This window comes from Battus philenor, unplaced genomic scaffold (genome assembly GCF_028537555.1).
Source record: "Battus philenor isolate CCGP_79_NKW_IND1 unplaced genomic scaffold, ilBatPhil1.0.hap1 SCAF_4, whole genome shotgun sequence".
NCBI lineage: Eukaryota > Metazoa > Arthropoda > Insecta > Lepidoptera > Papilionidae > Battus > Battus philenor.
Genome location: NW_027181704.1, coordinates 5,148,267 through 5,173,310, shown reverse-complemented (window position 1 = coordinate 5,173,310; position 25,044 = coordinate 5,148,267). Strand labels below are relative to the sequence as shown.

Genomic DNA, 25,044 nt, shown 5'->3' with positions numbered 1-25,044 from the left:
TTAGAATAGACGTTCGATGATTTACACCGAATTGGCCACAGTTTATTTCAGATAGGCTAATTGAAGTGGATAATGACAATGTTCTATACTATCGGAGTGATGATCCATGGATTTTAGTGCAAACAATCCTGCGGACAAATATATAAAAAGGTAATTTTTCGCAGTAAAGAAGCTAGTTCATAATATTTGTTTTATATTTAATTTTATAAATCAAATTTTATCTTCAGTAGCGTCTAAAATTAAAATACATGTGATATTGTAAGTAATTTTATTAAAATAGCGTGACGCTGTAGGTAATGAAATGAATAAGAAAAAGTTTTTTTTTTTATCTTCTACGATTTAGCATAAACAAACTCTGAAGTCAATTTGTTTTTATTTTACAAAATCTAGTTACTTTGTAATGTGTCACCATTTATTCTATTAAGTTTTTTTTGTTTAACGTATTTAATCAATAATTATAAGCTGCAAAACAATGTATCTGAACTTTATTTGCGATGTAATCACGTTGGTAGTTAGTCTCTTTTACGAGAAGCGGCCAAGGACGGTTCCAATATGACGCGGTGCACATTTCTACAAATAATCTGGATACGTCACTGTACAGCGTCGTCTTTCTTTCAAATAACAGGACCTAAGGATCTTAAATTTTATAATAAACGATTGCCCAGTGTGTTGTTGCTTGGTATTAGTATCCTGAAGACCTATATCTTCAATTTTAGTGCGGCGTAGAATGATTTACGTAACATTGTTTTTTCACTCATGTCCAAGACATCAATGAGTGTATAATCTCTTTACTTACCGTTCACTTTCCTACGCCGTAAAGCAATAATTTAAACTTTTAATAATTTAAATCTAATTAAAAAATAAACTGGTAATGTCTGAATGACGTCTTCGAAAAGGTAACAAATCCTTTATCAGAACTATGTATGCATGTATAATAAGATTCTACAAGATATCTTAATCCATACTATTCTTAGTTTTAAGTCTAAAATCAAAATTATACGATTAAATAAATATTTAATTTATGGAATTCAAAGTTTTTGGTTGATCCAAATGTGTGAATTTGGTTTGTCGATTCATTTACAGGATTTATATTATAATTTGCACATTAAAGTTTCGTTTAAAAAGAGCAAATGTTTGAATTTCTTGCCGGCTTTTCTTAGCAAATCAGCATTCCGAGCTGGCGGTAGCTCACTCATGGAGACACTACCCTGACCTTATAATATAAAAATAATTGACGATTCACCAGCGTTTGTAAATGTCTTGTTGAATACAAATATTTTGAATTTGAATCGTAATGTAATCGATGTATATAAAATAATAAACGTATGTAAATAAAAATATAAAGTATAGAATAAAACACAGAATACGTATTTATTAATTTAATAAAATTTCTTCAATATAAGAATATGTCCGATTCCATCTATATAATACAAATCATTTCAAAAAGGGATAATACCTACATAAAAATACAACCTCCTGTATCTTCCACAGACTCCGGTCTCGTTCAGTAGAGTGCTAAGAAGACGCTTTGCCATTTTGTTATTAAAACGGCACTATAGACAACCTCCAAGTGATTTTTAAACCCATTTTTTATTTTTAGAAATTATTGCCTGCAAAAGGTATCGCTAACTCTGTTACAAAATTTTCACAAAGTATTTGTTATATTAAAACAACGGAATTTTAAAATCAAAAACTAATGCTACTGTTTACGTAAACATCATAGGAAGTTTGTGCTTATGTACCAAAATGGTTCGGACACGAGCGAACGGAAAAAAACTTTTAAACGAAGTCGTTGATATTTATTTTCATACTAACTGTAAAAAAATCAACAAATGTAATTTTGCGCAAAAAGTAAAATATAATCGCCATATGCCAAAAGCATAACTATACCTTAGTAATAGTAAATATCATTTTGTAAGCAAAATTACTCATTCAGCGTGGCATAAATCTATTGACGATAAAATTTGTGATGCTCCAATTGTCGACCTGCACAATCCAGTCGATGTCCAGCATCGAACTGCACACAAAGATATAAAACCGTCACAACAATCATGAACAAGAGCACCCCGTAGTAAATATATCTGTTTAAGCGCATCGATGAGATCGTGTATTGCACTACAAAGAAAAAACAGCCGCTGACGACGGTCTTATACACACCTACCACCGCATAGGCGATAATGCTATGAATCAAAATATTTACAACGAATATATTCAAACATCATAGCGTCTTGTAAAGATGGCACTCCCGAGTCTAAAAGATACCAAAGGTTGCTGGCGAGTTGGTGGTTTGAAAATAAATATATGGGCTATATACAATGTATCGCAAAGCATTGATTGTGTAAGCGAATTGAAACGTTTTTATTCCTAATACAAAAATGGGGTTGGCGGACAGAAAAAACAAAAGTTCGACGTAGAAGGACGTATACCTGTGGGCGACGGGGTGAGATTCTATTATACAATGGAAAGTTAGATGGATCAGACACGAGGCGACGCGGTTCATAGCGAACGCGGTCGCGCCTACAGAATTACGAGGACGAGAGCTTATAGAAGTCTTTTACGACTAGCACAGTATTCTTAGAGGATCTGGAACAGTTTCTTCAGCTCGACCATCAGCTGCCAGTCGGTCTTGATGAGGTCGTCGCGGAAGTAGTCCTTGCAGGCGTCGATACTCGCGCGGGAAATCTGCAAAGAAACAATACTTTACACCAGTGATTCTCAAACTGTTTTACACGCGGATCCCATTGAGGATACGAAAAAGTATTAATAAATATATAAACAAATAATTTTTATAGACGTAAATTGTAAATGTAATACTATTAACTTTTATATATCAGAATATCATTGTAAGCATATAAAATAAAATTATTTCAATACCTTAATGTATTCCTAGGGTAATTCTCTGTACTAAATATATTTTAAAGTTAAGATTGACAAACATTTAAGAGAAACGTCACACATTTTAGAAGGTATGTAGTTATCAGTAGAGAGATACTCATAAATGAAGTTTTAAATATAAAAATTCGGGCTGCACCGCCTTCGCATTAAACTTGATTGATATTAGGTATCCTTAGCCGTAATTACCGTAAAATCTGACCAATTTAATACTAATTTTAAAGAGCACAAACACTTCAATTGTATACAAAAAGACCGCAAACAACAAAGTATACCTATATCCAATAATCTGTTTTATGATCTTTGAATCTTGTGAAAACCTAAGGAAAGTTAATATTTTTACTTATGCAAATATTAGTTTGTTTTGTGTATGTAATTTCCGTATACAAGTCCATAGTACAGATACAAGATGATCGTCGTATTATACTACAAGTAACCATGTCATAAATAATGCTTTGAAAATAACAGGAACAAGTGTAAAATAAATAACATTATTTACAATAGAACGGTTAAATATTAGAAAAATGACACGAAATTAAAAAAGAAATCATCAAGACCAGGGCTTGGGCTGATATTTGGGGGACCAAATATCATCATAATGACCGGTCTTTCTTGCAAAAAATGATTACCCATAATGCTATTAAAACATAAATAATCCCAAATACATATTTCAACAAAGACAAATGTACGTTTTTCATATAATACAACTTCGAAGGTAAAAATTGTCAGGCGACGTGTTCTAAAAATAACTCAAGATGAATGTACACGGGGGTTTCATTGAGTGCGACCCAGTTTGGGCGCATCGATTCAGCACCTCGGGGTGAATGGTATGACGTCATAGGGAAAATGGAACAGTTTGTGCAAGACAAGAAGTAGGTCAACCCCGACCCCCTGACCGCGAGCGTGTTGCAGTCCTCTGACGTCCCTGGGAGCTGGCGCCAACGCCCCTCAAGCCCCGTGTACGGGAGTTCATTGATGCTCAAGGTAAACCGAATCAATAATTATGGCGGCGATAACAACTGAAGTAAAAAGTCGGATAAATGATAGGAGGAGAAAAAATATTTTATTATAGCAGCCAATATCATGCCAGCGCCAGGCTGCTTTTTAAGATTACCGAGACTAATTTATATTTAGATAATACAGGTTTATTGGTTCAAAGGGATAAGTGTTTAGTTCTTTTGTTGTCAATTATTGTATGGTCCATCCTTTCCTGAAATCAATGGTTTCAGAAATTACAAAGCTTTTTTAATTTAAGCCTTCACCAAATTCATATCACGACATATTAAAATGAATTATTATTTCCTATCTATCCCTGCAGAATTTGTGCAGCTAAAATTTATACCTTTTAGTTTTTGACCTGTCGTCTGTATTCTAATAATAAAAAAAATTATTAATATAGCATGTTTCAGAGATATTTGTACATGGTGATTAGTAAATATCTGGAATAGCTTTAAAGCTTTTTTGCTGATAAATGAGCTACACATTCACTCCTTTAAAGCTTTTAAGTCTATAAATAATTCCTCAGTTCAATATAATTATACGTTTTTATAACACAGCATAGCATATTGAAGGTATAAAACTAATTATAAGTAAAGTTGATATTGGTTGAATACAAAAGTCAATACATGTTCGATGCATATTTCGTATTGTTGGACTAATAACTATGTTATAATAATTAACATTTTGAGTATTTCTAAGTTAAACCTACTTTTTGAATTACTTGTTAATTCAAGACTCGCATTACGTAGCGGTTACACTGAAAAATCGTGGGCAGAGTTCGGAGTGCGGTAGTAAATACATTTACATTCATCAATGAAACCGCAGTGCGAAATATCAATGGAACTTCTGGAATGAGATCTGACCCGGTCAGCGCGCCTGTGTGCGTCAAGTCGTGCTTGTGTGTACAAGTTCACAAGCGTCTAAGCGATTGTAACTCTTATTAACATTGTTGTAAGATGCAATAGTTTGAGTAGACGATAGAAGCTTTTATAGCAAGCTTTTATAACTTGATAAAGGTTCCTATCATTAGCAGGCTGTTGGTTTCCATTACCAGACGTCGAAAGTGCCTTTTAGGGAGTGCCTCTGCGTGTAGCGGCCTCAAAGGAAACGACAACTCGTTTATGATCGAACTCTGGAATTACTTATTAATGAACATAGAACTTGTTGTCTATTGCTGCAAAAAATATAATGATCGATGGCGGAAAAACTCGCAGACGGATCGGAGAACTTTTTCATAACCTCTCTTAAGTAGATTGTTTTATCAAGTACAGTTCACACGCAGACATTTGAAATAATTAACCTAAAAACAGAAGCAACGAGGTTTTTTGCAATGACACTTTTAATATATATGTTTGCTTTTGGGGAACGGAATGTCGTTTCTGATGACATATTTTACGGTAAAATAGATTGATTTTAAAACGTCTTTCAGAGTGATCACTTTATTTAATTATATATATTATTTTAAGTAAGGGCATGTTTTACTAACGTTGGTTTTAAAATGAGAAAGTTTAGAAAAAATATAGATTTTTAGACTTAGTAATAATATCACACGGCGCCTAATTTTTAAATTTTTTCCCGCGTGACGTTGAATTATGGAACCCTATACAAGTATCAACTAATTAGATTCCATAGTAAAACTACCTTATGAAATTACTATATTCCAGTATAGAAAGCGCTTATAAGCGGTGTAATTAATTTACTAAAGAGAAGTGTCGGCTTCAAATTAACAAGCACAAACGTAATCTTCCGCAAAATTAGGGCATATTTCATATTAGTTGTTTTTTAATCCAAGTTCAGCATGTATTTATAAAAGACGGCATTATGTTTTAATCAAAAAAATGTATTGCTAACCGCAAAACTTGAGAAAGACTCCATTCAATGCCTTCATTTTTTCTTTTAAAGTTTTGAAACGAGAAAAGCTTCTTACAGTAAGAAAAACGTAAAAATTACAAGAAAAAGGTTAAAAATACAGTAATACCCCGCTTTACGCGACCCCGTTATACGCGGTCTCACTATAACGCGAATTGCAAATTTCGCGCTCAAATGCCTCGAATTACGCGAAAGAGTGCATATAAATATAATGTAGTCATCAACTTCTCTATGGTGTCTTGACCATCTGTCAAATAATTTAAAACAGTGTTGGGTGTTATGAACGTATTTTACAAGAACGTAAACAAAACGTTACCCAAAAGAGAATAGATGTATTTTTCCGTAAAAAATAAGAGTATGTGTTGCGTAGTGTTCCATTAAAGTATTTGTATAAGTAATTAAAGTGATTGATTAAAATGATTTGTATTTTTTTGTAATAATTTTTGACTATGTTTAATCATAAACCTCGTTATACGCGAATTTCAGTTAACGCGATTTTTTTTGGAACGTATCCCTCGCGTAAAGCGGGGTATTACTGTATAAGTATTTACACATATTTTAGGAAACAAACCACAGAATAAAATAAAGTATCCATCAAAGATTTGACGTCATTAGCAAGTCATGGCAACAGTGATGATTATGATGATTGTAATTAGTTTTGCAGTGTACAAAAAAAAAGAATTTTGTTGTTTTCTTAAATCAAACGGCTTAAAAAAACAAAGTATTGGGGTAACTAGTAGATAATGAAATAAATGCAAATAAATATTAATGATATAATTCTATTAAAAGAACTCTAGAATATGTAGACGTGTTCTCTTACACGAGCACACATAATTCTCTGATATCACGGCTTTAAATTACGACGAAAAGCCGAATCACGAAGTCGAAGTGGAAAAAAAAATACGATTTGAAAACAAGGACCGAGTCACAGTCTTATATCACAGTCTATTTCAGGACGGATTCTGAGAATATCTATGAAATAAACACTTATAGGCACTGCAGTGTTAGTTTCGAATCCTGGAATTCGATGTTCGAACTATTTTACTTATTTTAAATTTGATATTAATTGTACCATTGGATATCTAAAAATGGAAAAATTCAAATTATAGGAATACTTAAAGTTGAACAAATTTTCGTTAACGTATTGATAATTATTTTATATTTTCTTTTTAATGATAATTTTTGGAATACGCATTAACAAGGTGATTGGTTATCGATACATCTCATTTGTTTTCAAATAGTCTGAAATATTCCCTGTAGACTATATAATTTTTTCAGTACAAACTCTACAAAAACAATATAAATAATAATTAATTTTGATATTTATTAATTTCATTTCTTAAAACGCTTCTATAAAATCATATATTACGATGTTTGGATAAGATTAACTATGGATGAATTGTCCGCAGATGTACTATATATTCATCACTTTAAAGGTTTTGTAACAAATCATCCTGTATATTAATAAAAATAAAAACTAACAACTGGGGTCAGCCACGAGGAAACATGAAGGATTTTTTTTTCAAATATATAAACTACACTTGTAACCACGTAACCATTACACCGATGTAACACTATGCAGTGTCCACGTCGGTTTTTACACTGCTCGTCAGTTATGATCGATTATAATAAATCACTCGATTTCCCGGTGCCTCCATACGGAACGAGAGTTCAGGAAGCACTTATTCGATGAAACGAATTTCCACCACGTAACATTATCTGTTTCTATTGACTCACAAATCAACGTAGGTAAGAAATTATAAGTAAATATTACATACAAAATACTGTACGTTGTCATATGCATGATGATTAGAAATAGGCGTAATTAAAGCATTGTGTCCAAAAGTCCTTAAAATATGTTTTCAAAATTCGGTTTATTACTACATATTAAAAAAGGGGGGCGGTCAGGGCACAATTTTGGTGTGAATCGCTATATATGTAAATAGCATTACCTATAAAATGCTAAGAAATTATCTGCTGTGTTAGTTGCGGAACACAGAGGTTAAATCAGAGCCCAGAGAGGGGGGGGGGGGGGTGAGAGAGAGAGAGAGAGAGAGTGCGAGCAGCTCAAGACTGCTCTGGATGGCGACCTACTATGGACGCGTTCTGCCCCATCTTGGCGACATAGGTATAAATGAATAACTACATATTAAAATTAATCATTGTTTACTATTTATTCCTTCAGACTATACCGACTAAAATTATTGACCTGTTGCATTCTAATAGAAAAAATTTACTTATGTAACATTTTTAAAATTGATCACTTTATACTTGATCGTTGAAAATAGAGATGTTTAAAGCTTGAGCTGACAAATGAGCTATACCAGGGTTGGCAACATGCGGCTCTTTGATTGAATTTTTTTTGCTCCGATTGATTTTCGAATTATTTCAATGTTTAAATTTATATAATCTATATCAGCTCCCGGGAAATCGAAACAAATTACTGGTGTGAATAATTATTATTACTCCATTGTAAAGTCAGCGAAATGATACACTGATCATAATTAACTAACCGGCATCACGAGTGTTATTAAGAGTGCTGTCATATACGTGTACCATTATATTTAAGTTCAAAACACATATTTTGTACTTTTGTTTAAATAATTTCAATTAATACGATTTTTGTAAAAAAAAAAACATTCTTTTGCGTGTTTTAAATGCGTATTCAATTGTGGCTCGCAAAAATTTTCAAATTTCGAAATATTGCTCGCGCTATCAGAGCTTGGCCACCCCTTAGCTATTCATTTACCCCTTTTACAGATATTTTATCACGTTAAATATGTACGACTCATACTAAAACACGAATTAAGAAAACCCAGAATCGTATTGATTGTTTAGAGTGATTCAACTCATCATTTTACTTCCCTGCCATGGTGAGATTTGAATTACAACTGCGAAAATGTAAGCAGAAATGTATTGAGGCATGTGAATCAATGTCAATGGGTTAACAATACATTTTTCCATGTTTTGGGGTATATATTTTTTTTAATGGAACATTCGCCTGTTTACCAAGCTTCAGAAAACAAAAGACAGACAAACGTCTGCTATCCAGGTTTTAGATTTTTGTAAAAAACTTTTGACCTAATACAGACCATCTGGTACAAAAGTATAGCACTAGAAATATATCGTTATTTGTTGCTTGTTATAAATTTCTCTGAACTTCATAAGATCAGTGACACTTTTGTAGGCAACATGTGTACGTTATTACAATATGGAGTGTATATCTAAAATTTAAGAATTTCATTAAAAAAAAGACTTGTAAAAAATAATATTATAGTGTGAAGAAGCTCTACTTTATTAAGCAGTGATCACAAAAATACCGTCTAAGTTTGTTGTGGGCTTTAAGTGAGCTTTAAGTTGAAGGATTATCAATCTGTTTCTGTGTCTGTCTAATACATGTTATGTCAGTCACACTGGACTATTCATCATACTGTCAGTTGATAGACGCCCATTGCATGGCATACACCTCCCCCAAATATCACCACTAAATCATTATATCATTCAAATACAAAGATAATGACGCGCTATGCATGAAAGTGGGAAACAATGAATGACACAACGGTTCTGGCTAACAGTGAATTATCAAGAGTTCGCCGAGCGTGTTGTCATGGTCGGCGAACTTTGCGCCGCAGCTCGGGGAACTCTCAGCAAACGCGCGGAAAGCCGTGACGTCACGGAACAGAAATAGCGCGGCCTTCGCGCCGTGACGGAAAACTGCTTAGCTCACAGCCGCCGCATTTATATTATTTGGATTAGAGAGAGATTGATGCGTTGATGTAGTCCGCTCGTAAAACTCGATCTGTTTGCTTTTGAATCATTCTTTTCTTTTCACAATATAAATCTTTCTTTACGCATCGCTTTGTGCTGGGCGCCTCAAACGGATCGCGCGGCGTTATCATCGCGGCTCCATCGGACCACTCGCCGGTCTACATAAATTATGCCATAACGATCATACAAATATTTCGTTTAGAAACAAAAAACACTATCTATTTATACATATCCAAGTTAGCTTGGTATATATATATATATAAATATTAGTGTATGTATCTGAAACAGGTATTTTTACATCTATTTCAGAACGCAATTTAGCAATTAGTGCTTTTGCATTTTACATAATATATAATACCGTATATAATATTATAATTATTCACTGTGAAATCTGTTACGATAATTTATTTTTCACATTTGATTTCGATAGGGTAATAACTTTTGGCATTACAAAGTTTGTAGGATCAGATAGAAATCCATGCTTAATTTTAATATGCTGTAATCAGAATTTTGAAAACGCTTACGAAAACTATTATGATGTTTATTTCTGAAACCAATAATTTTTAATGCATCCGTTTAAAGCTTCTACACCTATAACCAATCACCATGTACAGTGCGTGGAGTAGGCAGTGTTAATAGAGAAGAGGCGAGTTGTTCGCTTGGTAACACTGGTGTACAGTTAGAGCTAGCAACGAGCGTAGCCCGACATGGCCCGGCTGCATCCGCAAGCCTCGGCGCTCCCCGCCGCAACGATTTCCCTCGACCCAGTGACCCGGCGCATAGTGTTGCCAGGATAACGGTCGCGTGTGGGATCGCGACCTTCTAAATTTAATATCGTAACGTGTAAACTTTAAGAGGTTCATTAATTAAACCTTGATTAAAAAGAATTACAAGGTTACTTACTAATAATTGTATAAAAACAAAATAAATGTAATCTACAGAATTAATTAACTGACAGATTTTGTGTTTAGGAAAACACATGCTATAATTTATATAAATGCATTTCTGAATAAATACAATATGTAATATATTTATGCATCTAACATTTATTACGCTATTCACGGTTTTTCGTTCTAAATGAGTCAAATATTCACAATCTTATAGGTTTTATAGGTAGCTTTATATCTTTAATGACATGATTTTTTTTAATTTCATAATTTATGTAGTTTTTTTAAGGTATGTGTAAAAAATATACCTAAATGTCTATAGTTGAACGAAAATAAGTAAGCTCTGAAATAACAATGTTTTCAATAATTGTCACGTGATAATTGTTAGGATTAATTAATTTAAGCGTAGCTAAAACTACTTAGTAGTTTCTTTTAAATTTTAATCAAACTAGTTTGAGTTCTTAAAAAAATTATGTAATAAATAACCGTAAAATATTTGTTAACAATATGGGTGTCCTGAGACAAGTGTACTGAATGGTAACCTTTCCCCCGCAGCGAGTTTGCTGGGCCGAGATCAATGAAGCTGGGAGGGTGCCATTGACGCCGCTGCGCACATTCACACTGTCTCTCACACTTGTGAATGGAGGGACACCGTGTTGGCGATGTTACAACGTTCCTCAATGAAAAACTTATAATGCAACACTACGACTGTTCCAAATACGAATGGAAACTTAATTTACGATTGTTTCGTTATATTCATTAAGAAAAGGTAATAATTAGGTACAGAAAAAAAATATAAATTGTATAAATTTTTGTCGGTAAAATACTAACTAATTACAAAGTTATCGAAATTAATAATTACTATACAGATATTAATATTATAATTTTTACTATCGCAATTTTTAAATCTACAGATTATAAATATGTGTGTGTAACGACCTTCTTGAAATAAATGTTCTTAACCTCTGCTTGTAGAGTCATCTAAATATAATTTTAACGAAATTATCCGAAGAAAAATTACGAATAAAGTTAAAACACGATAAGAATATGTCGCAACTGACAAATTGTACAAGAATAGACTATAAATAAACAAATTTCCGGTTTGTTCTTGTAATTGAGAACAAATAACTAAGGTATAAATTAATTATCACTGTGTGTGTACACTGTAATTATTTAATATTATTTGGTTTTTGACAAAGGAGATTTCCTCCTCTGTGCTGACTCTTCATGTTATCTCTGGTACCATAAGGCTTAGAAACTTGAAATTAGGAAAATACCACCAAATTTCATACTTTTCGACGAATAGAGATCAACTAAAAATGGATTTTAAAAATTTCATCCGCAAGGGTTGAAGGCATTCATACAATTTTGGAACAGGGCGAAAGACGCGTTTTATATAAAAATAAATTATACGTATATCTGATGTAAAAAATAGTGTCGAGTACAACAATCGTTCCTTGAAATGTACGATGCAATAGATTGATGAATGAATAATATGACAACACATGAAAGTCGAGATGACATATGAAGGAAAAGGAAAGATAGATCATATGAAAAATGATAGAAGAGCACGGAAATAAAAGGAAAAGAAAGTGGAATAATCATTAAAGAATACCAAACCCTGTCCTACAACAAAATACAGAGTACGTAAAAAAAAAACAACACAAACATTAAAAGAAATCACGAATAGCATCATTCATTAATCATTCGAATGGCCGTTAAAGCTTAAAGCTTGTACGTACGGAACAAAAGAGAACAATAGCTAAAGTTTCTCTATTTATAGCTTTATGTCGTAGATAAATGCTATTTTGCGAGAACTTTAACACGCTATATATAGACGACATCGTTCCGTGTCATTTGTCTAGTTAAAATTGCTCCGATATCTGTGCAGTCAACGGTAGCGATGCTTTGTCCTCGTATCTCAACTTACATTACCATTCTACGCTATTTTATCTATTTACTTGTTTTACAACAGGACATAAAAAAAAATCAGATGAAATAATTACATCAAAAATCCCAGTTGTGTACAGGCGTTCTAGCATCCACAATTATGTTAAACAACAGTAAACAAGTAAATGATCATTAATTTAAATTTATAAGTCTTTAGAAAGGGAGTATCGCGCGACTTATTAAGGAAAAATACAAAACTATTAAACATTAATTAACATTAATGATCGCTATACATACAAAGGACACTAAAAAAGGCTCAAGTTTACCTAAAGGGCAATGGAGATTTAGAAATGAGGAAGTTGGCAGAAGAACAAAGTTCATCGACGTAGCTCGAAGGATTGCTTATCAGGAGCGGCGGTGAGCGGGGCACATCGCTTGTGTACCCGACGGCCGTGGGGCCGAAGGGTTCTTTTGTGGTGACTGCGAGTCGGTAAACACTCACCAGGTGAACCGACGACATAGTCAAGGTTGCCGGAAGTAGCTGGATGCGGGAAACGCAAGACCGGTCGTCGTGGCAATCTTTGGAGGGGACCTATGCGTTGCAGTAGGCGTCTATAGGCTGAAGTGACAGCGACTATTGATAGAAGGTTGCGATTTTTCAGAAGTAGCGTGAACAACGCATACTCCGGACTAGGCACTTCGGGTGACCTTTAATTTGAAGATACTGGGATCCTTCACATAGAGCAGAGGGCGACCACTGAAGGAGTTTTAATGAAAAGGAATCTCACATAACCCTATTTCCCCCTCAGAGGCAGGGTATCTTAAACATCGAAAAACATTGTATCACACATTGGTACATTCGTCAATATGCCCTGTAAATAAAATTTTTGAGGTACACAAGTGAACTAACCTTGCTGACTAGCATGTCCGTCTCGTCGAAGTGCCGGCCGAACATTTTGGGCGACTCCCCGGGGATGGGCTCGATCTTGATGCACACCTCCTGTCCCTTGCGCGCGGTCTCCACTTGCTTGTGGTTCACCTCGATCGAAGTCACCAGGCCAAGCTCCACGAACTGTTCAATACATCGCATCTTTGTGGTTAAAAGTAAGTAGTGTAACGGAGCGGCCCCCGGGAACGATCGTTGCAAGCAAGATCCAATCAAACCAATGCAATAGATACAAAAGCTCCAAACGGACAACTTTATTGCTTTGCCGTCACCAGCAAGAGACTAATTTTCAACTACCCTCAAAGATTAATATTTAAAAAGGACAAATAAAAACGTGAAGAAATATTTATTTGATCTTTTTAATAATTTCCTTATAACTCAAGGTCATGGCCAATTAGTATTTCTTAATAATTTAGAGATTTTACATGAAGTTTATGCAGACACACATAAATTAAAGACATTTTATATTCATTAGCGTTTTTAAATTTTACTAAAACTCACCTCCTTACTGGGCACACAGATGGGCGTGCCCTCCTTCACAATGCCGGCCTCCACCATCACCCCCATGACGATTGGATCACGAGAGTTGAATACGAATTGTGGCAAAACCTTAACAAACGAAAAATTTATATTAGTCCAAAAAAATCTGTTCTTTACTAATCATTTTAAGTTTCCCTTTAAAATTCAATTGCATATCCAATAAAACTTTTTGACGTCTAAGAACCTTATCAATTTTACAGAATAAAAATTCGTTAACACAATAAGTGCTTTAAGGTTATTCTTCTCTATGCATGGACGCGTATGATTATTACTATATATATATACTATTGTCTTTATATTAAGACTTCACGCAAGCTCTTTTTTAATGATGCGATGTCGATTTTCGGCCAGTATTCGAAATATAAATTAAAATGTAACATTGTTACATGTTACATTTTAATAATAATAAAAAAACTAAGAAGTATTTTAGTACATGTAGAATTTTCCTCTTATGATCGAATACATAATAACGATAGATACAAAACCTAAATATACCTTTAGCTTGCAGGGGAAGACAGCAATGTGTTTGAACTCCTCTCTCTTTCTCTGTTTCAGCTCCTCCCGGTAGGCGGTGAACTTGTCGAACAAGTGGTAGATGATGTCAGCCGCGAATATCTTCACGCCCAACTGGTCGGCCAGTTCTTGAGCATCGCGCTCTATCTATTATTGACAAAACAAGATAAAGTGAAATTAAAATTAATGGTTGATATCAAATTGGTTAACTCAACAAGCAATAGTACGCAAGAAATCATTAAGGGTTCTTCTTTTATCTGACAGCAAGTTAGAACACACTACAATGCATTTAATTTATTGCAATTATTTAAAAAATGCTATTGATCTACATCTTAAAAAAAGCCACGTGTAAAAGTATCCTTAGATTACTTGACAGTTGTCGAAGGCCACAATTTCAATCTTTCTTTAAATAAATGCTGAAGTAATAGGAGCACTATATTAACTCTGTTCGCCAGACAGTGTAAATATAGGCGCTCGTAAAGATTTTCTTTTATTTATTTTTTATTGCTAAATAACATAAATACAATGTCTTTAGTCAACCAGCTAGCACTTGACAATATATATCAAAAACTATTTAAATTTTTATGCACAAAAAATGTGAGGAAACAAAACTTTAGCTTTAAGATATTAGTATCATCATTTTTTTTATTTCTACCATAGAAAGTCCACTGCTCGGCACAGGCCGCCCCATAGATTTCTAAAAAGACCGATTAGTAGCGGCCTGCATCTAGCTTCTTCCGATGACCTCAACAAGTCGTGTATCTACACTGGGAATAACCGACGATGCGCTTGCCAGTCCGTGGTCTACACTCCAAAACCATAAGGCCTAAGTAACCATCTGCCCTGCGATTTATGTGGCCTTCATACTGGTACTTCTTCTTGTTATGATACTTTCGTCTTATGGGCAATCTCATTTGTGATTCGATTTCGTTGAGAAATCTCCAGCATAGCCTTCCTTCATGACCTTCATGGCCCGTGAAAAAACTGTGTTTTCTTGTTAATGAGGCATAGAAGAAAAGACCAAGTTTTTATACCCTAAGTCATAACTGGTAAGACAAATTGGTCATAGACTGTTGTCTTAAGACACTGAGCAATATGGGATGAGATGTTTTATTTTAGTCTTCCGAACGCTGACCAGCCGTGACGGATTCTGAGATTGACCTCTTTTTCGAAGTATAGTAGTAGTAGCAGTGGCAATAGTAGATACTATCAGTAGTAGCAGTAACGGTACTATTAGCAGTAGTGATAGTAATAGTATTATTAGTATATAAATTAAGTTAAAACTGTTAATTCTTGAATTACCTTCACATCAAAAGCGAGGATGGTAGCGAACTGAGAGTCGTGCTCCAACATAGCGGATGCCTTCATCACATCACGTTTCACCACTGGACCTATCCTAATGGCCGAATACTGGGAACAAAAATTTAATTTGTACTAAGTATATAAATATAAAACATAATTACAAAACTAAAAATACCCGATAGGTTCTTCTTATATACTAGGTGAATTAGGTGTAAAAGCTTTAAAAGTTTATGCTGACTAATAAGATATACATTCACCACTTTAAACCTTTTGGCTCCATTCACCCTGTACATCTGATTATTAATAAAGATCTTATGGATCATATGACACTTGCGTAGTATATTGCCTACGGTATGATATAGTCCGACCGAAACTGGTTTATAGAGCATTATGTATAGTAATAGCTGGTGTAATTTGTCATCAGACTCAATTATATTTCTATGTGTTTATGTTACACTAATACAAATAAACAAGAAATTTAATAGAATTTAGACATGTCAATAGTTTCATGATGTAATTTTATCAAAAATTTCAGTAATGTTCATGATGTCTACGTACCGGAATTTTGCTAGTACGCAGAAACTCGAGCAAAGCTTCGAGCGACCCAAGCGTCGATGCCTGCACGTATACGCCACGCTCCGTCAGCTTGATTGAAGATAGAGCCGACTTCAACTCACGAGCTACTTCCTCTCTATAAAATAATAAAAATAAACATATTTACTTATACATAAATAGCTTTACGTCACCGATATACTATAAAGTATGCTACAATATATGGCTAATAAAAGCGAAAAAGTAGGTCTCGACAATCACCAACAGGATACAAAAAAAAACCCCTAAAACAATGAATATGTCAACACCTGTATATACCTAGGTTAATTAAAATCATTTAAAGACCAAACAGATCTCGAAATAAAAAGTAGAATACCCAATGAATGGAACAGATTCTGGTCACATAAAGAAATTCTTAAGAATAACCAATATCCCATAACACCATAAAGTAAAATCTTTAACATATGCATTCTCTCTATTCTCATCTATGTATGCCAAACATGGGCATAAACAGACACCATAAACCATAAAATTTGTCAATGATAAATGTATCCATTAGACAAGAAAAAGGCACAGAACTTAAGAAAAATCACAGAATTTAAGGACGCTGTGTCAAAAAGTACAAAGCTGTAATAGATATAGGCCGGTCACATATTGAAAGATGTAAACGATTAGTGAACACAGTCCACCGCTGTATGGACACCTAGAGATAACATGATAAGGAAAGAGGTAGACCCTACAGACATGGTCTGATGATCTTAAAAGAATTGCAAAGCCAGTATGGGCACATTGGCCTGAGACAAGCCAGATGGAATCAATTCGGGAAGATCTACATGATTACAAGTTACGCTCTGTAAAACAAAATTAATAGAAACTGTGAATATAGGCTAAATATTTATCTGCTGAGTTGTGATCTCCTGGACAGTTTCATTTTCATCCTTAATATGCTACTTCCCAATCGGCAAATGGCATTGTGGAGCACAACATAAGGATCGATGTCGTGTGACGAGCTTATTTGGTTCAACCAAATAATTTGACTACAATCTCTTGGTCGTTTGCATTGATTTCTCCAAATCATAATAATTTTTGTTCAGAGTTTGCGCAGTAGAAAGCCTGGTTTTGATTTTGAAATCGCATAGACTGAATTCTTGGTGCAGACTTTGCTACATCTTCCTCCAATACCACATCTCAAAAGCATCCACACAACCTTCTCATATATCCCTGACCGAGATGTTCTTACATCTGAGAATATGGAGAAAAGTAATGAATTAACCAATTTGAAATATTAGTACTTACTTCAATACATCCACCTCATCTGGTTTTTGTGCTACGAGCAGATTAAGACCGGCAATAGCTTTCTCCAACTCCTTAGCTGCAATCTTCACACCCTGTGCACCCACCACTTCTTTGTGCTCAATGTATGCATTCTAGAAGCAAATATTTAAATTAGTAAGTTCAAAGCAGGCTGAGAAACCTTAGAAGACGCACCGCGCTCTGTACGGCAATTAACATTTACCGACGACGTCCAAAAAATTAAAGTTTTGGTGCTTGAAAATCGTAGATTGACAATAAGAGATCTTGCGGATAGTATTAGAATATCATTTGGTTCCTCGTAAAATCATTTGGTTCCTTGAAGGCTATTCTGACTGTTTTGAGGACAGGAAAAAGTGTTGGCAAAAGTGCTTTTTATCGGATGGGGATTACTTTAATGGAGATGAAATTGATTTGGAAGAATAAATAATTAAAATTTTCTAAACAGATTCATCTTACTATTTGATCACAGTAGTATGTCATACAAATGATTGTCTCGACAGTACAAATTTTAACAATGTGACCCCACCATTAATTAACAGTTTTTATCAATTTTTTTTAAAATAGTTCTACGGTTTTATATTGTAACTCAAACTTATATTTTAATTATAAGTGAATAGCTCATATTTCTATACAATATAAATAAATAATATCAATTTTAATAATATTCTTAATCTAACATAATGTATTTCCATCATCATCAATTTCTTACCTTAACCCTCAATTCCTTCATAGGCTGCGGCATAAGCAGTGAGCGAATCTGCGTTACGATGGGTCCATCAGTGCCAGCTAGTATTACCGTGTCACCCTCGCGCAAGGTGCCATTGATTAGGATGGTATCAATGGTAGTTCCCAAACCAGGAATGGCTTTTACCTGTAGCAAAAAAGATTGATAATGAAGCAAAATGAGATTGTAAAATAAGTTGTAACTACCTTGTCGAGTAATTCTACTTAAGAATGTATAGATGTGACAGAACTGTAATAAAATTATAAAGATTTGTAACAGCTCAAGTAGTCATTACCTTGTTCATAGAGAAATGCAGTTAATTATACTAAGCAACTATAGTTATGCACTAATTGTGTTGTATATTCTTATTATCTGCTGTAAAGACCTAAGTGGTTTCAGGGGTTATATGGAGTTATATGGTTATATGGTTATGGAGCCTCCGCCCAAGCGAAGTCCTTTATTACATATTTTATGATGACCCCTAATAAATAAAAGATGCTTGATTTTATAAATTAAAGGAGGAGTAATTTTCTTACTACAGATTAACCACTTGCACTACTTTAACGGGTTCGACTCGTAATGATAATTTTGAATTCGTGAATAGATCGTCGGAACACAAACATTACGAGCCGAGGTCTTAATATAGTATAATTATACACAACAGCAATATCGTGCAAGTATCTAAATCAGAGGCATTTACATTTCGGCTAACATTGTGACCTTTCTATTGCATCAGTCTATTCTGTTTACCATATGTAAATGGTTAAAACTTGGGCCCTTCGAATGCTGTAGGCTGTTGTCTACAGGGAGCCTTTAATTAACAAATTGTAAAATCTGTAAGGTTTTACATATTCAACCATATGAAGTGGCTTAGCACAGAGAATAATGATCATAATCCTCTTGTCCCATTGCATTATCTATTTCACCAGATTCTGAGTCCACCAAGCTCTTAGGTCACTTAGGGGAATTCTTAATGTCTTGACTGGCACAGGACATCTATTTTTTAGGTTTACACTTTATATTTATTCGTAATATAGTATTTTTTCCTCACTAAAGCAATTTATTATCCCATTCCATATTTATAGAACATGCTAGTTTCTTCATGATATTTTTTACCTTGCCTGGCAATGGTGATGTTACAGAATTCAAAATATATGCGGTCTGGGATTTGAATGATCTTAAGCTGAAACACTACACTACCTGTATTCTAATTATAGTTAACAACAATATAAATAGTTCCATAACTAATTAGTCAATTAATATCTTTATGTTTTATTTATTATTCTTTATTGTTGTACACTAATGATGCCTATAATAGATGTTATTAACAATAAACATTTAAACTCACCTCTAGCACAGTAGCTAGCAGTTGGTGAGAGAACACTAGTCGCTTGTGTAATGGGCCTTCACATGCCTGAACGATCATGGCAAGCAAGTTGCCCATGCCCTCGCCTGTTACCGCCGACGTGGGCACCAGTGACACGTATGTGCGGGCGTCCGGATTGTCGTAGAACAGTGCAGCGTTCAAACCCTGTGAAATAATATGCAGAAATTATAATATATATTTTTTTAAGTAAAATTTTTTAATCTATTACAACTATATCTCATTGAGCATAATATGTATTGTATTATATGGTTTTTAATTTTGTATTGGGCACAAAATTATTATCACAACAATTTTACGTTTATGTAACAAACGTTTGAGTTGAAATGTTTCAGTATGCATATAAAAAATTGTCTATACCGATGGAAAAAGTGTTTGATGTAAAGTTAAAAAGGTTCAGGATTCTGTCATTTTTTCAGTGTACATATTTGAACTATTATGAAGTTTTTCGTTATTTGTGAACCATGGGTCATTCGCATTATAATTACAAATGGTTACTGTAGTGATATATATTTTTTTCCATGATGCAAAATAATCTAACTGGCGCTTAGTAGAAAAGACCAGTTTACTGAACCACCCATAAAAGTTCTTTTTAGTAGAACCAATTTTTTAAAACTTTTTATACTTTGGTTCATTATCACACATTATTTGTATTTATACAATTATATTACCTGCTCAGCAAACTGAAGAATAACATCTTTGCTTCTCTTTTCAAACTCTAGCTGCGTATTTGGCTGCTGCATCTTGAGTATATCACGAACATCTTTTCTCTGTGCACTTTGCCAATCATATAAACGATCAATCTTGTTTAGCGCAACTATAAACGGAGTTTTCTTTTGCTTCAGTAAATTTATTGACTCTATTGTCTGTGGCTCAAGCCCGTGCATAATGTCTACAACCTAAAAGTAATAGTAATATGTTATATTTAATCTTCTAGAACCATAGTTTACAAGCGCCCATTGGCCGCCCATTAGCCGTTGTGGCTTTTCAAGGGGACAGTAGAGGATTCAATGGCAAATGGGATCATTATAAATTATAAATAATTTTCATAAAAAAAATTATTAATCAGTCTGTCATTTCAATGTTATAGAGTACAAACAGTAAAATATTTAAGCATAAATTATAAATGAAACTTTGTTCAGAAGTATCAGTATATCAAGTCTATGGCACTTGATAAATAGAAAATTAATTTTTAACATGTAATATAAACATATAATATAAAAGTTGTATAATCAACTTTTTACTTTTGCAAAAGGAGACTATGGAATCATTTTTTTTAATGGAAATACCATTTAACAATGGTTAACTTTAATTTATTTTCATAAGACATTCTATAAATTTTGTAGATTGTATGTTTAGAAACAAAAAAATATTTACTTACTAAAATGGCAATATCACACAAAGAGGAACCCCGATTCCTAAGGTTACTGAACGATTCGTGACCGGGAGTATCAATGATAAGCAGACCTGGCAGTTTAAATGATATTTCATGCACCTGAAAATAAAAATATTAATTTGAACTTTCCACATAACTAGACATAAGTTTAAAATGTATGATCTATTAATTCTTTCTTTACCCCTTTAACATGTTTCGTTTGTTCCTTAATGTTTTCAATAGGAACATTTGTTGCTCCGATTTGCTGAGTAATTCCACCGGCCTCACCATCTTGAACATTAGTGCGACGCAATTTATCTAAGATTTTCGTTTTACCGGTGTCTACATGCCCGAGTACACATACAACAGCAGCTCGCAGAGGGTTATTCGCTTTGTTCTGTTCATTATCTTCACGACGTTTCTGGAACATATTCAGTGTTTCATAAAACACCATACTCACTTATGCTTATTTTTTATATGAATTCAAGAACACACACAAAACAAACACAAAATCAAAGTCATGTTGGATGCAAGTTAACTTAAAAAATGTAAAAGGGGTATTACTTCTAATCTCTTAAGGACAATCTCCCTTTTCTTTTGTGCATCGGTCATCTGATCATCGTCACTTTCTTCTTCTGATCCAGATTCGTCATCGGAACTATCATCATCCTCCTCTGAACTCTCGTCTTCTTTCTATAATGAAATAAAAATTAATAATACTGCCAAAAAATTGTCACTAAGATAAAATAAAACATATTGACTCTAACATAAAATCTGACCTGCTTCTGTTTATCCTGTGTAGATTTTACATGTTCTTTTACAGGAGATGGAACCGATGCAGGTATTGGTTCTGGTTTAGGAGGTTCTACAGTTTCTTCCTCAGAAGATTCAGCGTCCCATGAATCCTTGATTAATTCATTGTCAGCTTCTTTTTTGGGTTCAGGTTTCTCTACAGCTTCCTGTAATATTGAATGTTGATGCTTTAAACAATTTTCTTCTTTCACTTTCTTCTTTGGCAAATAAATCTTTAACAGGAGATCATGCATTAATCCGGTTATTGTTAAACAAAGTTAGCATTTATTAATTGTCTACCTCAATAATTTCTATGAACACTTGAGATAATTAATGAAGATATTAAGCAAATCATTATTTATTGATTACTTAATGTTCTATTAAAAGAAAGATTTTGAATCACACAAGAATTGTGTTATTATATAAATACTACCTACTTACTGACTTTGTTAACTTTAATAGTATATATATAATTTTAACTGGTTTCTCTGGGTGGTTGAATAAATGTATTAAAATATAAGACAGGGCTGCTAACTTGAAAGTGTTAACAAATTTCATTTACAGAAGTCCGCAATTCTTTACTATGTAACATTTTATTCTAATTATTGCCACATGTTTTCATACATTTTTATTAAAATCACAATGTCTTAAAAATTAATCTTTAAGCTAATTTTATTTAAGTGTATTTTAAAGAACACTGCCCATTTCAGGTTAAAATATTTTATAAAGAGAAAGGTGACAGGCCAGCTATCAGCTATTATTTTCTCATCCTTGTAATATTTCTTATTTTATAATCTCATGGCAATGTACACAAGTTGAAAAAAAAATGCAGTCAAAGATAACAAAAACAAAATTGGACAAGAATTATTTGAATAAAACTTTCAAACACTAATTTTAAAACCTCTTTAAAGTACAGTTAGTGTAATAATTGTTACCTTTTTGTCATTTGAGTCCAGCTCAAATTTCTTTTCCTCAGCTGGAGTAGTAGGTGTCTCTTGCGACATTTGTGTTTTTAGTTTGTTTGGCTTTATTCTAGTTCCAAGTCTAGGAGGTCTTTTTTCAACAGATCCTATTTCAATTCCTTGAGCTTTCAAAGATTCTAACATAGCTTGAGCTCTAGCCTTTTCTGCTTTTTGCTTAGGTGTTAATAATTTTCCCTCAGCTTTAAGTCTTTCTTTTCTCTCTTTTTCTTTTTGCTTCTTTCTATCCTTTTTCTCCTTTTCTAATCTAATAGCTTCTAACCTTTGGCGTTCTCTTTCTTCTTCTTGTTTAATCCTCTCTTCTTCTTCTCTCTTCAGGCGTTCTTCCTCTTCTTTAACCTTTTTCAGAGCCTCTTGCATAGCTGCAATAGTCTTCTTAGTGGGTCCCTTTTTACCTTTATCATCTTTTTCACCTTTGTCAGTCTTATCTTTTTTCTTTTTCTTTCCTTCTGCTACATTTGTGTCTCCATCACCTTCTTTATCTTTTTCTTCTGATGTTGCTTTAGTCTCATCTTTAGGAACCTCATTGTCTATCTTGGGATCAGGTTTACTTTCAGGAACCTTTATGGTTGTTTTGACTTCATTAACTTCTTTCTTAGGTTCCTGATCTTTTTCCTTCTTTTTAGCTTCTTGTTTTTTTAACTTTTCTCGTTCTTTCTTTTCCTTCTTCTTTTGCGCTGCAGTCTTAATTGTGACATCATTTTCATTATCACTATCCTTTTCTTCAACAGTAATGTCAGAAGCAGGTTTTACATCTTCCTTTTTGTTCTTTTTCTTAACTTTTAACTTCTCCTCTTCTTGGGGCTTCTCTTCTACCAAAACTGCGGTAGGTTCTTTTTTAACACCTGTATATTCCATCTCTAGTTCAGCGAGTACTTTTTCTATATCTTCATCACTATCATCTTTCTTTCTCCTAGCTTTTTTCCCCTTTTTACCAGCAACCTCTTTTTTATCCTGTGCTGGCTTTTTTTGTTGTTTCTGGACAGGTTTTTCATCTTCTGAAGATGAAAGCACTTCAGGAGCCGAGTCTCCTGAATCCTCAATTTCCAATAAAGAAAATGCACTTTTCTCTTCCTTCTTTTTGTTTTTTGTAGGTTTTTGTTCTGGTTCGTCAGATTCATCTGTCATCAAAAACATGTTTTAAAAGAAATGTGTAAATGCTTTTTACATTAATAACAACTTAAGAATAAAAAAACTCACCTTCACTGCTAACCTCTCTTTTCTTCTTTTGAGACTTGTTTGAAATGGCTACATTCTTAATACTCTTTGTGACTTCTTTCACATCAGTATCTACTGATTTCTTGGATTTTATTTTACCCTTTGGTTTTTCTCCCTCACTATCTTCTGACTCAATACTGATTCTATATTTTGATTTTTTACAAATAAATTAACGTTTATCATACATACAACAAAATTATCAACTAAATATAATCACAGACTACTTTCATTAGCACACTAACTTGACTGAATTACATAGTTAAGAATAAAATACGAAATGAACATATGTTAACAAAAATATGTATGAAACAGTTTCAAAAATATACATAAAACATTAAAAAAAGGGTAAGAAATAATATTTGTTTGGAAAAACATTAAAGTATTAAAAATTTTATGGCTAAATGTATATTATTTTCAAACATACTAATAGAATAACCTATAATACATACTTTTTTCCTTTATTAGGGGCCGCTTTAACAGTTTGGATATTGGTTGTTTCGACATCGCTGTCGCTGAAAACGATTTATTCTATTAATTTGAATTCATAATATAAAGCTGGACAAGTTTTTCTCTGATTTAAAGATATTTACCCCTCGTCCACAGTCAGGTTCTTCTTTCCTTTTTTTGCTTTCCCCATGTTGTTATAATATTTTTTATATTAAGTCACAATGCCTGTAATATAATTTTTTATTTCCGTGTATTTGGTAATTTCTATCATGTGAAAAACAGACTTTATACGAATTTAACTTTAATTGAAATAAAACTAGTGACCCGTCGTCGTGTCCGTCTTTCCTTCACGTCAGAAATGTTCACAGAACAAATCAAAGGACTATGCATACAAACGTTATATATTATTATACGTTGATCACATACACATACACAACAAAAAAATAATTTTAAGACAATTTTAATTTTTTTTTTACTTTTAAAAGCATGTTAACGCAAAATGATCAGTAAAAGTGTATGTTGTTTTAGTAATAATGCAGTAGTAATGGACTATGACATAAAAATTCCTTTGCAATAAAGCTAAGTTACCAAAAACTAAATACACCAAATACTTAGTTTTAGACTATTCGCACTTAATAATAGTATGGTCAAT

General features: G+C 33.4%; 1 protein-coding gene across 1 annotated transcript; it reads right to left on the bottom strand.

Moving 5' to 3' along the window:
- Positions 1 to 1,364: 1,364 nt before the first annotated feature.
- On the bottom strand, positions 1,365 to 24,763 carry eIF5B (eukaryotic translation initiation factor 5B). Its single transcript, XM_068772098.1, has 18 exons — positions 24,536 to 24,763; positions 24,395 to 24,457; positions 23,928 to 24,088; positions 22,683 to 23,848; positions 21,735 to 21,914; positions 21,520 to 21,648; positions 21,158 to 21,376; positions 20,962 to 21,075; positions 20,252 to 20,479; positions 19,545 to 19,727; positions 18,182 to 18,343; positions 17,455 to 17,585; positions 16,165 to 16,297; positions 15,607 to 15,714; positions 14,287 to 14,451; positions 13,753 to 13,860; positions 13,216 to 13,377; positions 1,365 to 2,682 (listed from the first exon to the last, which is right to left on the bottom strand). The coding sequence occupies exons 1-18, from the start codon at positions 24,580 to 24,582 to the stop codon at positions 2,575 to 2,577; spliced, it is 3,567 nt and encodes a 1,188-aa protein (XP_068628199.1). The 5' UTR covers positions 24,583 to 24,763; the 3' UTR covers positions 1,365 to 2,574.
- Between the last annotated feature and the right edge of the window lie 281 nt (positions 24,764 to 25,044).